General features: G+C 31.3%; 4 protein-coding genes across 4 annotated transcripts in view; 2 read left to right on the top strand and 2 right to left on the bottom strand.

Moving 5' to 3' along the window:
* Window positions 1–1,180, bottom strand: part of LOC106104239 (testin) — a 3,752-nt gene extending 2,572 nt beyond the window's left edge. The window contains exons 1-4 of the mRNA XM_013284221.1: window positions 977–1,180; window positions 739–868; window positions 481–633; window positions 235–314 (exon numbers count right to left, since the gene is read on the bottom strand). Coding sequence (XP_013139675.1) covers window positions 235–314; window positions 481–633; window positions 739–868 — 363 coding nt within the window. The 5' untranslated portion in view covers window positions 977–1,180. The remainder of the gene's footprint in view (window positions 1–234; window positions 315–480; window positions 634–738; window positions 869–976) is intronic.
* A 243-nt stretch (window positions 1,181–1,423) lies between these two features.
* On the top strand, window positions 1,424–4,548 carry LOC106104240 (ras-related C3 botulinum toxin substrate 1). Its single transcript, XM_013284222.1, has 6 exons — window positions 1,424–1,593; window positions 1,680–1,795; window positions 1,929–2,078; window positions 2,147–2,229; window positions 2,653–2,813; window positions 3,678–4,548. Exons 2-6 carry the CDS (start codon window positions 1,680–1,682, stop codon window positions 3,753–3,755), a joined length of 588 nt encoding a protein of 195 aa, XP_013139676.1. The 5' UTR covers window positions 1,424–1,593; the 3' UTR covers window positions 3,756–4,548.
* A 1,808-nt stretch (window positions 4,549–6,356) lies between these two features.
* Window positions 6,357–10,257, bottom strand: LOC106104275 (leucine-rich repeat protein soc-2 homolog). The gene has a single exon (XM_013284274.1). It carries the CDS (start codon window positions 9,952–9,954, stop codon window positions 8,251–8,253), a length of 1,704 nt encoding a protein of 567 aa, XP_013139728.1. The 5' UTR covers window positions 9,955–10,257; the 3' UTR covers window positions 6,357–8,250.
* A 267-nt stretch (window positions 10,258–10,524) lies between these two features.
* LOC106104076 (cleavage stimulation factor subunit 2 tau variant) overlaps window positions 10,525–12,473 on the top strand; it is a 4,398-nt gene continuing 2,449 nt past the window's right edge. The window contains exons 1-7 of the mRNA XM_013284015.1: window positions 10,525–10,675; window positions 10,753–11,021; window positions 11,090–11,215; window positions 11,337–11,444; window positions 11,725–11,818; window positions 11,958–12,008; window positions 12,429–12,470. Coding sequence (XP_013139469.1) covers window positions 10,612–10,675; window positions 10,753–11,021; window positions 11,090–11,215; window positions 11,337–11,444; window positions 11,725–11,818; window positions 11,958–12,008; window positions 12,429–12,470 — 754 coding nt within the window. The 5' untranslated portion in view covers window positions 10,525–10,611. The remainder of the gene's footprint in view (window positions 10,676–10,752; window positions 11,022–11,089; window positions 11,216–11,336; window positions 11,445–11,724; window positions 11,819–11,957; window positions 12,009–12,428; window positions 12,471–12,473) is intronic.

Raw genomic sequence — 12,473 nt, 5'->3', positions numbered from 1 at the left:
TGGTTCATGTAAGCTGTGAGCCCTTGAACAGTTTATGGTTCATAAAATTGAATATTTGTTAAAAAAATTAAACATGTCTGTACCAGTCCAAAAAACGATAAAATCATTTAAGAAATCTCATAGATGAAGTACAGTGAACAAAACTTTTATCTTGATAGTGATATTTTTATCTTTATTACAAAGGATATTTATTTAAAGAAAGATATACTTTTTATCTTGATATCATAAAATTACCAATTCTGTAGAGGCATTTGGAGGAACCCAATCGAGTTTTACAGGCTTGTCTGTCACTCCACGAATCTTAATCAGGGGCACTGTAATGAAAAATGATGACAAATTAATATGTGGAAAATTAATGTACAGATTATTTTGTTATTAGTTTTCAATCAACACAACAGTATTTCAAATATAAAACCAAAAGTAAACATGGTATTAATACTTAGCAATTAGGTGGCTATCAATGTTTTTGTCAATACTTACATGATGCCTTCTTAGGCCTCGCAGTTCCAAGAAGTTCAAACTGAGCCCATCCAGTCAGGTCATCATCCTGCACATCATGCACATCCTTGCTGCAGTGGCACGCTCGGCACACCTTACGCCAAAAGTGTAGGTCTAATCCTGGGCATGTTGGACCTGTAATTAAAAGAAATAGTAAGTATTGTACTAAAGTGATCAAATGAGTTGAGTGTTATTGAATAGATATTCCGAAACATCGAAGGAACATTACTATTTACTTACCACAGGAATTACAAGATGCGCCTGCACCGCTATCGTGACCAAGCCGGGCTTTACTCAACTTCTCGCGCTGACTTTCTAGTTTAGATAACCAAGCTGGAGCCTCTGGAGTCTCCACACATGAGTCACCCATCTATAAATAAATATTAAAGTCCTTTTAAAATTGTAACTAACTAGTGCTGATTCATAATTTCGCTTGCAAAGCGTTATCAATTTTGATTACTCCTTGGTTTCACCTTACCGTTTTGTTATCTGCACAAGAAATATTTCAGTAGAATAGGGTGGTGTTAAGCGAGTATTAAATAAAAACTAAATGCGACACAACAAAGGAAACTAATCTGTGTACATATTGTATAATTTCAATAAAAAGGAATCAAAAACGCAAAGATAACAACACAGTCCGAAATTATCAATGAAATAAAAGTGATTGAATCAAAGATTAAAACTTGATTTGATAATGAATGATATCAAAGAGTAAACAAAATTATAGTGCACAACGACCAGAGAGCTTTTAATCATTATATATCAAGCAAAGCAAGCTCCCATTACAGTTACAGTTTTTTATTTGCTCGGAATAAGTAATTTATTTACTAAATTCTTTACAAAGAAATTCATCAAAGATGTCAACTTCGACATCTAAAGAAAAATTACATCTGTGATCTATACGATTGCCATAAAAATGTTTTCTATCTATGGATATTAAAATACACCATCCATCACTCAATGCGTTTTTTCTATATTGTGATCAGAATTTGATTCATAATTCTTAATCAACAACTGAAAAGCACGTACAAAACTTTATCAATACGAACAATAATTTATACTTAATCGACAGAATTTATAACACTTCATTTCAAGGTAATAGAAAGAATATTTCTATAACATTTTGGATTTTCCGTGACTCATAGGTTGGCATTTATTTACCAATTATTTGTTTATTTTAGATGTCTTCTGGAAGGCCTATCAAATGTGTGGTTGTTGGAGACGGGACTGTTGGAAAAACTTGTATGTTAATTTCATACACAACGGACAGTTTTCCTGGCGAATATGTGCCTACAGTGTAAGCAAAAATTTATTCATATTGGATCCTAATTATAATAAGTAAAGATCGAGAATAATAAGTATTCAATACCTTTGTGGTCGTGGTACGTATTGGTTATATGAGTTTTTATTTTAATTTGTGTCCATTTTAGGTTTGATAATTATTCAGCCCCAATGGTGGTGGATGGTGTAGCTGTATCTCTAGGTCTTTGGGATACAGCGGGACAAGAAGACTATGATAGACTGAGGCCATTGAGCTACCCACAAACTGATGTCTTCCTAATATGTTTTAGTGTAACAAGGTAATTCTAATTATGAAAATATTTTATGACCATAATTTCTCTTGATATTAAAAACCACTTGTTTTCAGTCCTTCGTCATATGAAAATGTTACATCTAAGTGGTATCCTGAAATTAAACATCACTGTCCTGATGCACCAATTATTTTGGTTGGTAAGTACTTTTATATATTGGTATCTTTTAGCAGTAAATGTTCCGAAATGTACTTTACTTTCACTTTAAGATATAATATGTTGAAATAACGTAAACTCATAAATTACTTAATTGAAAGGTAAATGTTATAAGTGAAAGTGGATTGGGCTGTTTAAATTTTCTGCAATGTTATATTGGTGTATAAACCAATGTTTTAGTTTACCCATAAAATATTTAATAAACCAAATGATTACATTATGTGAATGCAAATGTTACTATTATTAGGAACTTTACCTTTTTCATTCCACTCTCCAATATAACTCGTCTTATGTTTTTAAACATAAAGCTTTACTAAGTGAAGAAAGAAAAAGTAGCTCACTATTAATAAGTCATAATAGTATTTAAAAGTGTTTAGTACTATTTTATTACTCTTTATGTTTCTAGGTACAAAAATAGATTTAAGAGATGACAGAGAGACATTGAGTCTACTCTCAGAGCAGGGCATGTCACCGTTGAAGCGGGAACAGGGCCAGAAGTTGGCCAACAAAATTAGAGCTGTCAAATATATGGAATGCTCAGCATTAACGCAGCGTGGATTAAAGCAGGTAAACAAACTTATTGTTGTTTTGAGTTTATGCACTTGTATAGATAAGCAGAATTTTTAGTGGGCTGTTTTTAACTTTGGCACATTGCAATATATTGGTTACCATATTTTGTGTAGGCTAAGCGCAAACTGAGTTTGACCACCTCAAGCCCGGTTGAATCTGTAAATGCCTCTTCAAGGCAAACAGTGGCCATTCGGTCACAAAAAAAAACATTTTGTGCTATTACTGACAGTTCCTGTGAGGCTTCATCTGCATGAAATAAAAGCTTTATTTCATCCTGTTCAATGCAGAATGGCAACATTAAAATGACTATTTGATTTTCTTATCTTTACCACTGGATAACAATTTTTCTTACCATGGAAATCCTGTTTCTTTACTGCTATGGGCTTGTAGTTTCCCGCTTCTCTAATGACAAGTTTTTTCCCCCAAAAATAATAGTGCAACCATGTAAAGCCTTTAGTGTGTTATTTATCACTTTCACTTTCACCCGCGCTCCGTCCGTGTAGAATTAAAAGAAAATGAGTAGCCTATGAGTTCTTCCAGACTATCCTCTATGTCTATGCCAAATTTCATTGAGATTGGTTCATCCGTTTAAGCTACAAATGTTAACAAACATCCATCCATCTAAGCTATCACATTTATAATACTAGTAAGATTGTATTGGTGATAACCTATGCAACAATTCTTTGGTGTGTGTGATTGTTTTATTATATTAGTATAAATTGTGTAATCAGTGGCAATATCAAGTTGGCCCTATATAGTTACTCTTTAACTTGTTATATTACTCTATTAAGCATTTAAAAATACTAGTGATGGCAATTTAAGTAATGCACAAATGTTTTTTAGTTTATGTAATTATTTCAGGTATTTGATGAAGCAGTACGCGCAGTTTTAAGACCGGAACCACAGAAGAGACATCAGAGGAAGTGTCTAATCATGTAAATATGGTATCAACAACCAAAATATTCAATTATGACACTCGGGAATCTCGACATGACAGTAATAATATGTTTCTATACCAACATGTAGTTAACAGTTTTTATGCCACGTTTTCTGCACAAAATCTCAACATATATATTTTCATTACAAATGCTTTATAACAAATGTGTGCCATAAATTTCTTTACACATTTCTTTGTATGAAAATATAGATTTTTTATATACTAGTTGAAAAGTATTGGAAAATGGATATGTAAAATTCAGTAAGATACAGGGAATGTTAACACTGATGTTAACTATATATTTTGACTTCTTACTTATAAATGCGAATAATTAGATGGATAAATGGTCGGTATGAAGGTATTTCTGAAATTGCTAAACGGATCTCGATTACATTTAGAAATTAAGGCCTGTCCCACCAAATTGTAAATTGTCCGATAGCAATCCAACTTATAAAATATTTGATGGAAATACCAGATTTTGTTCCCTTATTCGACAGATACGTCGTTTTAAAGCTATCTCAGCATCTATCAACCAGTGGTGGGACCGGCCCTTACTTCTTTTCTTTAACTCCGTAAAAAAATTTGTAAAAGCTAGTATATAACGAATCTATGTAATTAACACATCTATGATATCACATGATTATATTATTTATGCTTCAATATATTGTAAGCAATATGGAAAATGCCAAAGATTTATGAGTAGATGTAAGTTTTCACGTTTTAGTTTGCGTCGTTAATTGACCTGCGGTTGGAAACAAATTGTTACTGTTCAATAGAACTGATTAATGATATTATTTTTTATAATATGCAAATGAAACCTCAAACTGGAAGTTTTGATATGTATTCTAAAGACCACTACAGATAGTCAGTTTTGACAGTTTTAACTGAGAAATCATACCGTCAGTTAAAACTGTGTGTGTATAGATAAAACTTTAATTGTAATTTAAATTTAATTAAAGCACAGGACATGACAGTACTGTGAACAGGACATTTAAAATTTAGCGTAAAAGTGTACAGTTTTAACCGGACAGTTTGTCCAGTTAATATTGTCAGAACTGAAATTCTGTAAGGGGCTTTATGCAACTTGTTATAAGGACTGACTGTAGACGCTAGTTGTGTATTACATTACTTATTAGTTGCGAGATATAGAATTTTATACAGGTAGGAATATCATAAACAATTGTTAATTTCTATACAAATTATATATGCTGACAAAATGGGTAATTTTATTATACCATTTTTTTTATCTGTTGCTACAATTCGTATGCGAAAGCGGGACAAACGCATATGCCAGATTGAGACAAAGGATACAATAGACAATTCCTAATTGTACAGTATTTTTGACTGTACAGTTAAGATTTTTTTATCAATTTATTACAAAGTTCAGATCAGAAATTCTAGTATATAATTTAACATTTACTTGAACAATATAAATTTTTCTAATACTTTATTTTCATGCACCATAGATTTAGTCACAGTTGATTTTTTTTCTTTTACTAAAACTGAATTTCTACTGCTTTCTGAGAACCTTGAAATATTTAATATTGGCTTATTTTCTTTTTACGTTAGTCCGAATTAGACTTAGTATGAATATAGTGGTGAGTGCTTGTTTAAGATTTTTTTACAATCTTTACTATGCTTATATTTTCGTAAACTTAGACAATAAGTTTATTGCAATATTCTGAGGAATTGTGGATTTTATGTACTGCGGACAGCTATTTTTAATATTTTTTCGAATATTTGAGTGTTTCTTGTAAATTCATAAGTCTATGTGTCATTTGGTAAGTTCAGACAATTCTAATATAAGTTACTTTTATATTTTCTTGATCTATATAAAGATGTTTGTGTATTATATAAAAGATTTCATTTAAATCGTATTTTTTAGTTTGTGTATTGTAGGCATGTGATGAAATCGTGTGTTTTATAGTGATTTATTAGGTCAAAATATTTTTGTATGTGAAGAACATAGCTTAAGGGTAACAAAGCATTTAGTGTGATCCGAATACATGGCATCGATTTTTCGTAAATATTTTATAGACTGCTTTCATTTACAATGTAACTTGTATATAACTATTCAATTATTTATATGAAAATGCGCAATTTAAAAATAAAACTTGTGTAATAATTCTACTTGCACTTCATAAATTATTAAATTTAAAATATTTGTATTATTTTATTCCCATCTTTTTCTCAAGATTTTTTTTTAACCTCGAGATGGTTCATATAGTTTTCATAGGTTATTTTTGATTCTGTTACTTTGGACGAACTTTGGATTAATTGGTAAAATGGGGACTAATACCTACGTTCTAAAACGCTTTGGATTTAAAGGCGGATGGTCGTCCGCAGTTTTTTTTTCTTTGATGTCAGTCGCTGCGTGAGTGTCCCCCGGAAGCGTAGTGTTGCCATAGGCGTCACACAATTATATTTTTTCTATTATCCACTATTGTTGGTAGCTTTGGTAGTTTATTTATTGATTATTATTTACTAAGTTAACTATTTGATATTTGGTACAAGCCATTATAAAAATTCATATTTACATAAAATTACCAGGGAAAATTAATAGACATATCTTTATAATTAATTTATTTCTTAAACACATATTACATGTCATTAAACAATAGCTAATAGTGGAAAACCTATATAGTTCATCTCTAAACTCTAAATAAAGCTGTAAAAAGCATACATAAAAATTAATTTAACAATACTTATGTTTCATCATTTTCGTCCTTATGAATATTCTTTTGTTAGTTACATTTTTTGGGACCGGAAAAGTTTATCCAGTGTTTTCAAAATCTTCAATTATACTACTTTTTTTCATGTAAAGCATTGGTCTAAATATTTTCAAACACATAGAGGTACACAAAGCAGAGTTTAATTTCTACTATCATATAAATTACGTGACTACATATTACAAAAGCAAAAATTCTACAATACACATGTTTAATCAGTTATTACGATAACTGTGATTAAAATATGAATAAATACTTAACATTACGATAAAAATGAAAAACACTGGATAAAATCTCATTAGAATTAAAAATCAATTATTTGGAATCGATTGAAGCAATCTATAGAACATATTAAATTTTTTATAACAGATATGACTGCAAATATACTAAAGCTAGTAGTAAAAAGGTATGATAAATGCATTGACACAAATTCAGTTTGACTCACACCGGTCGTACTAATGAACGTTATCCACATACCAAATAGTTACGACTCCTAAAGTTAACAGGACAATTGGCATTATGTGTAAAGTGGTCACTTTTGACGCGCACACGAAATAGACCCATGTAGAAGCAAATAATATTTACATTTGAGGGTCTGGCAAAGCGAGTCCAATATTTTAATACATAAGAACATTATTTACTACAATAGAAAAATCTAATACTAAATTCATTTGAAATTTCATAACATTTGAAAACCACATCAACAAACATTTAATGTCAAATTTTGGATGGTACATTACAGATATATAACCAATTTAGAGTAAAAGTAAGGTAATTCTACACATTTAATAAAGTTTAAATTGATATTACTCAATCTCATTGTAAAGCAATAAGAAAACTTTTAACTTCCTTAAAGGATTTGTTATCCTTCACATTTGCGACTATTAGAGATCACCCTACAGCATATATAATTTGGGGGTAGTTTACAAAATTCAATTTTAAAGCAATAAAAAACTACTTACAAGTCCAAAAGATATCAACATACAATTAATAAATGCAACAAACTAGAATAATATAAACTTACACTACATTTGATCTTAGATCAGTTGACATTAAAAAAGCTAAAACAAAGTACTTTAACCAAAAGGTTATTGTATGTTGACTAAAAAAAACTGATTTTTGCTATATTCAATATCTTAATTAATAATGTTGAAAAAGTCTTTTATACACAAATATTTTAAAATACAAGTTCACAACAGAAGACTTCTAACTATTAAATATTGGTTTTAAGCAAATCGCAGAGTAGTAAAGCATGTCATATAATTTGGCCACATGTACTTAGTAACAATAAGAGAAAATCTTCTCAGGAGAACTATTGTAGACTCAAATAACCTATGGTTACGAAAACAATGCATTTACACATTACATATGTACATCATAAATACATTATCAACATAAATACTAACATCGATGATTATTTTTGTTTTTTTTTTTTATTATTTTTCTTACACATAATTCATTATTTATTTAAGAGTTTAGTCTAAATAAAAACATTGATTATAGAATACAAAGATATAAATATTACAACTATAAACAGAATACTGGTAGAAATATGACATGAGCATTTAAATTTAAGCAATCCTTCAAAAACACTGTAAAACTTTAGAAACATTCAGAGATAAATCAATTAATGTAACTACACATCCATTTAACAGACATGACTTCTAATCATTGTCGAAAAATTCAAGTTAAGCTGGAGATATTTTGAAGTAATCCCGCTCTTTCAAGTTTAAATGCCCTCGTTCATTAGGCTTTTATCTTCCTGATATCACATGGCCCTATACGGGCCCTGGGATTTCAAATACTGAATAACTAATGATGGACCAGACGACACCACCTCAGGTGGAATAGCAGTCAGAGGGCAATTCTCAATACTCATTATCTGTAAGCTCACACAAAGAGCTAGCTCAAATGGTAAGTTGCATAAATTAGGATTATCATTCAAATATAATGACTCCAAGTTCTCAAGTGTGCCAATCTCCTCTGGCAAATACTGCAAGTTATTCTCACCAATACTAAGAAATGTGAGATTGATCAAATGACCAATAGATCGAGGCAATGTAGTTAGCTGATTGGATTGAACAATCAATTTTTGCAAATCATGCAAAAATCCAATTTCATTTGGCAGAACTTCCAGTTTGTTCTCCTCCAAGTCTAAGACTCTAAGTTTTCTTAGACTACCAATACTGGGTGGGATTCGTTTTAACAAATTGTTGGATAGTATTAATACTTCCAAATTCTGAAGGCATTGAACATCATCAGGCAATTTTAATAATTGGTTTGTGCCTAAATTCAGCTCCACCATATTGATCCATGTTCCAATGTCAAGTGGAAGAGATGTCAACAAGTTCTCTTTCATATTCAGTTTGGTTAAATTTTTAGCTCTAGAGAATATACCATATGGTATTTTATCAATTTGGTTGTGCTCTAGATTTATAGAAAATGCATTAGTAAATTGAGCAGGTCCCCCAGAGGGGTAACTCATAAAGGAATTTCTAGAGAGTGTAATGCTTGTCAATTCATTAAGACTAGAAAGCAACCCTTCAGGGAGTTGTGAAATAGAATTGCCTTCTACATTGAACTCATCCATATGTATGCAGTTGCTTAAGCTTGCAGGAATGGCAGTCAGTCGGTTGTAACGAAGACCAAGACGAGTCAGTGACTGCAAGTTACCTATTGTTTCAGGTATATCCAGTAAATCATTATGTTGTAAATCAAGAGTAGACAAATTAATGCAAAATCCAATTTCTTGAGGTAAATGTTCCAAGTGGTTATGGGAAACATCAAATGTTACCAGATTAACAAGTTTACCAATCCCAGAAGACAATTCTTTGATCTTATTTTCTCTCAGACTGAGCATAGTTAAGTTAGTAAGATTGGCAATTCCATCACAAACAACTCGGATTCTGTTAAACCGAAGAAACAGTGTTGTCAGTGATGTCAACTTGTATACAACATCTGGTATATCACTTAACTTGTTATGTCGCAAATCTAATACCTTAAGGCATTTTAAATTTGCAAGGGAATCAGGTAAGCTTGTTAAAGAATTTTCATTCAGTGCTAGTGTCTGCAAATTTGTGAGACAACCAAATTCAGCTGGAAGAGCAACTAGTTTATTTCCATATAGATAAAATTCAACCAGATGTGTCAGGTCTCTGACATTAGGGGGTAGAGAAGTGATGCTGGATTTGCTTAAATCTAGTCGCTTAACGCCTTCCTCACGGCATCGCATAAACTCTTTGATGACATCTAAATCAGCTTGAATAGGTTTGTTCTTCTTGGCTGTAGGTTTAGGCTTGTTTGACTCAGGATGTTTCACGGTTACCACTTTCGGGCGTGCTCCTTCGGAGTTTGTTAGTGAAGCAGTTGATAATTTCTTTTCTCTCATACTGTGATATTTTTCTCTCGGACTTACTGTCCCGATGGAGTCCAAGGCTTCGGAATTTTCTCTCGACGAGTTATCGAGATTCATTCCGATAATTTTATCAATTACTTTCAATACAGTTTATTACTGGAATGTAATTGGGCGATTAGCGTTTTAAAACTCCCGTACCATTCTCTTCATCTTTTTGCACTAAACCTAATCAATACTAGTTCACTTCAATATGGAAATTGTCAGTCACCGCAAAAAAACTTGTTTACCGATTTACTTTGAAGATATGTAATGAAGTTTGTTTTACTGATGCCTCCGACGAGGAATACTTAAACAACAAAATACGTTGTTCTAAAAATAATGAAAACTCAATACATTTGTGCTTTGAATTGAAAAATTATAATTTACAATTACAGTAACACAGATAACATTTTGATACCATTAACAAACTGGAAATAGATTTTTTTTTACAAAAAATTGCTTGCTACAAAATAATATTTATCTAATTATTCATAAAAATAACTAATATAAGTACTAAATAATGTTTGTTACTTTATTCGACAGAACTAGAAATCCATTTTACGTGCTTTTCCTAGGTTTTGTATTTACAGTTATTGTCTCTGCTTGCTCTATTCTTTGACAAATAAGAAACGTCAAAAAAGTGATAGATGTAAAGTTTGTTGTGGCGGGTTATATTTTTAATCGGCGTAATATTTATCGTTTTAAAGTTTATTAGGTACATACTATCCCGTAAACATGGATAAAAATAAAGAAAAAGAGGAACAGAGTATCATGGATAAATCCATGAGATCTGTCTTTGGTAAATATCTTACTTGTTAACATTTTAAATTGATTTCCAAATTCTTATGTTTCATACGATTATTTGTAATTTTTCAGTGGGTAATATTCCTTACGAAGCTACGGAGGAAAAGCTTAAAGATATATTCAGCGAAGTGGGGCCGGTATTGTCTTTTAAACTAGTGTTTGATAGAGAGACTGGAAAACCTAAAGGTTATGGCTTTTGCGAATATAAGGATCAGGAAACAGCGCTTAGTGCTATGAGAAACTTAAATGGTTATGAAATCGGTGGTAGATCACTCAGAGTTGATAATGCTTGTACGGAAAAGTCAAGAATGGAAATGCAAGCCTTGATGCAGGGTCCACAGGTAAGATTTTAAATTAAACTCTCTTCTTTTGTAGATATGAATTACAAAATTTTTTTTATGTTTTATAGGTAGAAAATCCATATGGAGATGCAATTGAACCGGAAAAAGCTCCAGAAGCTATCAGCAAAGCAGTAGCTACACTACCTCCGGAGCAAATGTTTGAACTTATGAAACAAATGAAGCTTTGTGTTCAAGTATGTTGTCATATCACTTCGCCTATTAATGCAAATAATTAAAAGCTTTATTTCAGTAAATTACTCTTCTCATAGTTACTGTATACAATATTTTTTAATCCGATGTGTTTTAATATTTCAGAACAATCCGGCCGAAGCTAGAAACATGTTGCTTCAAAATCCTCAGCTAGCATATGCTCTACTCCAGGCACAAGTCATAATGAGAATTGTTGATCCAGTTACTGCTGTTGTAAGTTTTTGATGTGATTGCATCTATCAACTAATAGGTTTTTTTTTCCTATCTCATTAATGGATTGTATTGATTCAATCAGCCCAAAGGGAAAAAATCTCATTGTCCATCAATCAATGGTCCAATTGGTCCAACGGGAAACACCTATTTAGGTATATTAAACATTTATAAAAATTTATTGAATACTCTCAAGTGTGGCAAGATATTCAAAGATAAATATTTATAAATTTACTGTAACAATATCTTTATGAAACTTTTCTATGAAGGTATTTTTTTTTAGAGTATGCTTCATCCCAGTAATCCTGTGCCTCCAGTGTTACAGCCTGACAAGCCTCCGATGCCTAACAACTACATACCTTCAAATCAGCAACAAGGTAATTCAGAATTCATTACTAATATAAAATAACATATTATTATATCCTAATTATATACACAGTAGTAAAAAATTAAAAAAAATAATTGTTTTTGGAGTAAACTTTAAACTTTATTTGATTAATTTCAATTATATTTCAGTGCCACCGCAAATGATGAATAATCCTGTCCCTGCTCCTAATCAATACAATCGTGAGTACATTTTATGTTAAAACTTTGTTAGGAATATATTATTTGAATGAATGCTTCAGTATTAGAAATTGACAGTAAATATATTTTATTTGTAAAACTTTAAGTTAGTACAATCATGGTTGTGAATGTTCTTTAAAGTGGTGTAAATTCGAAAGTTTGGATGGAAGTTTGTATCATAGAAATGGTTTAAACCTCTTACAGATGCTCTGTTTCGTTGTTGGTGCCCGTTTAACGACATAGTTAAAGTTTTGTGTAACAACATAGTCAAACTGTTCAATTATAACTAAATATATGTAACTGACCTTAACAGGTTTTTAAAGACGTTGAACATAATCTAGAAGATTATATAGGCCGTTTACTAATTTCTTTTATGGATAAATTCGTTGTCAAAGGCTAGTGTTAAATGAAACTGTGCAACAGCCCGCAGCATGTCTAACATGGGTATGGACGTGGACCTGCGCGGTG

The sequence above is a fragment of the Papilio polytes genome, unplaced genomic scaffold, assembly GCF_000836215.1.
Source record: "Papilio polytes unplaced genomic scaffold, Ppol_1.0 DF823691.1, whole genome shotgun sequence".
In the NCBI taxonomy this organism is placed as follows: domain Eukaryota; kingdom Metazoa; phylum Arthropoda; class Insecta; order Lepidoptera; family Papilionidae; genus Papilio; species Papilio polytes.
Note: the sequence above shows the minus strand (reverse complement) of the source record. Positions and strands in the feature narration are given on the sequence as shown.

What these genes read in the sequence shown, in the direction of transcription:
- LOC106104275 (XM_013284274.1), bottom strand. Translation starts at nt 9,954, where the DNA reads ATGAATCTCGATAACTCGTCGAGAGAAAATTCCGAAGCCTTGGACTCC.
- LOC106104240 (XM_013284222.1), top strand. Translation starts at nt 1,680, where the DNA reads ATGTCTTCTGGAAGGCCTATCAAATGTGTGGTTGTTGGAGACGGGACT. An exon ending in ATATGTTTTAGTGTAACAAG is followed by an intron (nt 2,079 to 2,146) that starts GTAATTCTAATT and finishes ACTTGTTTTCAG; the next exon opens with TCCTTCGTCATATGAAAATG. An exon ending in CGCAGCGTGGATTAAAGCAG is followed by an intron (nt 2,814 to 3,677) that starts GTAAACAAACTT and finishes TAATTATTTCAG; the next exon opens with GTATTTGATGAAGCAGTACG.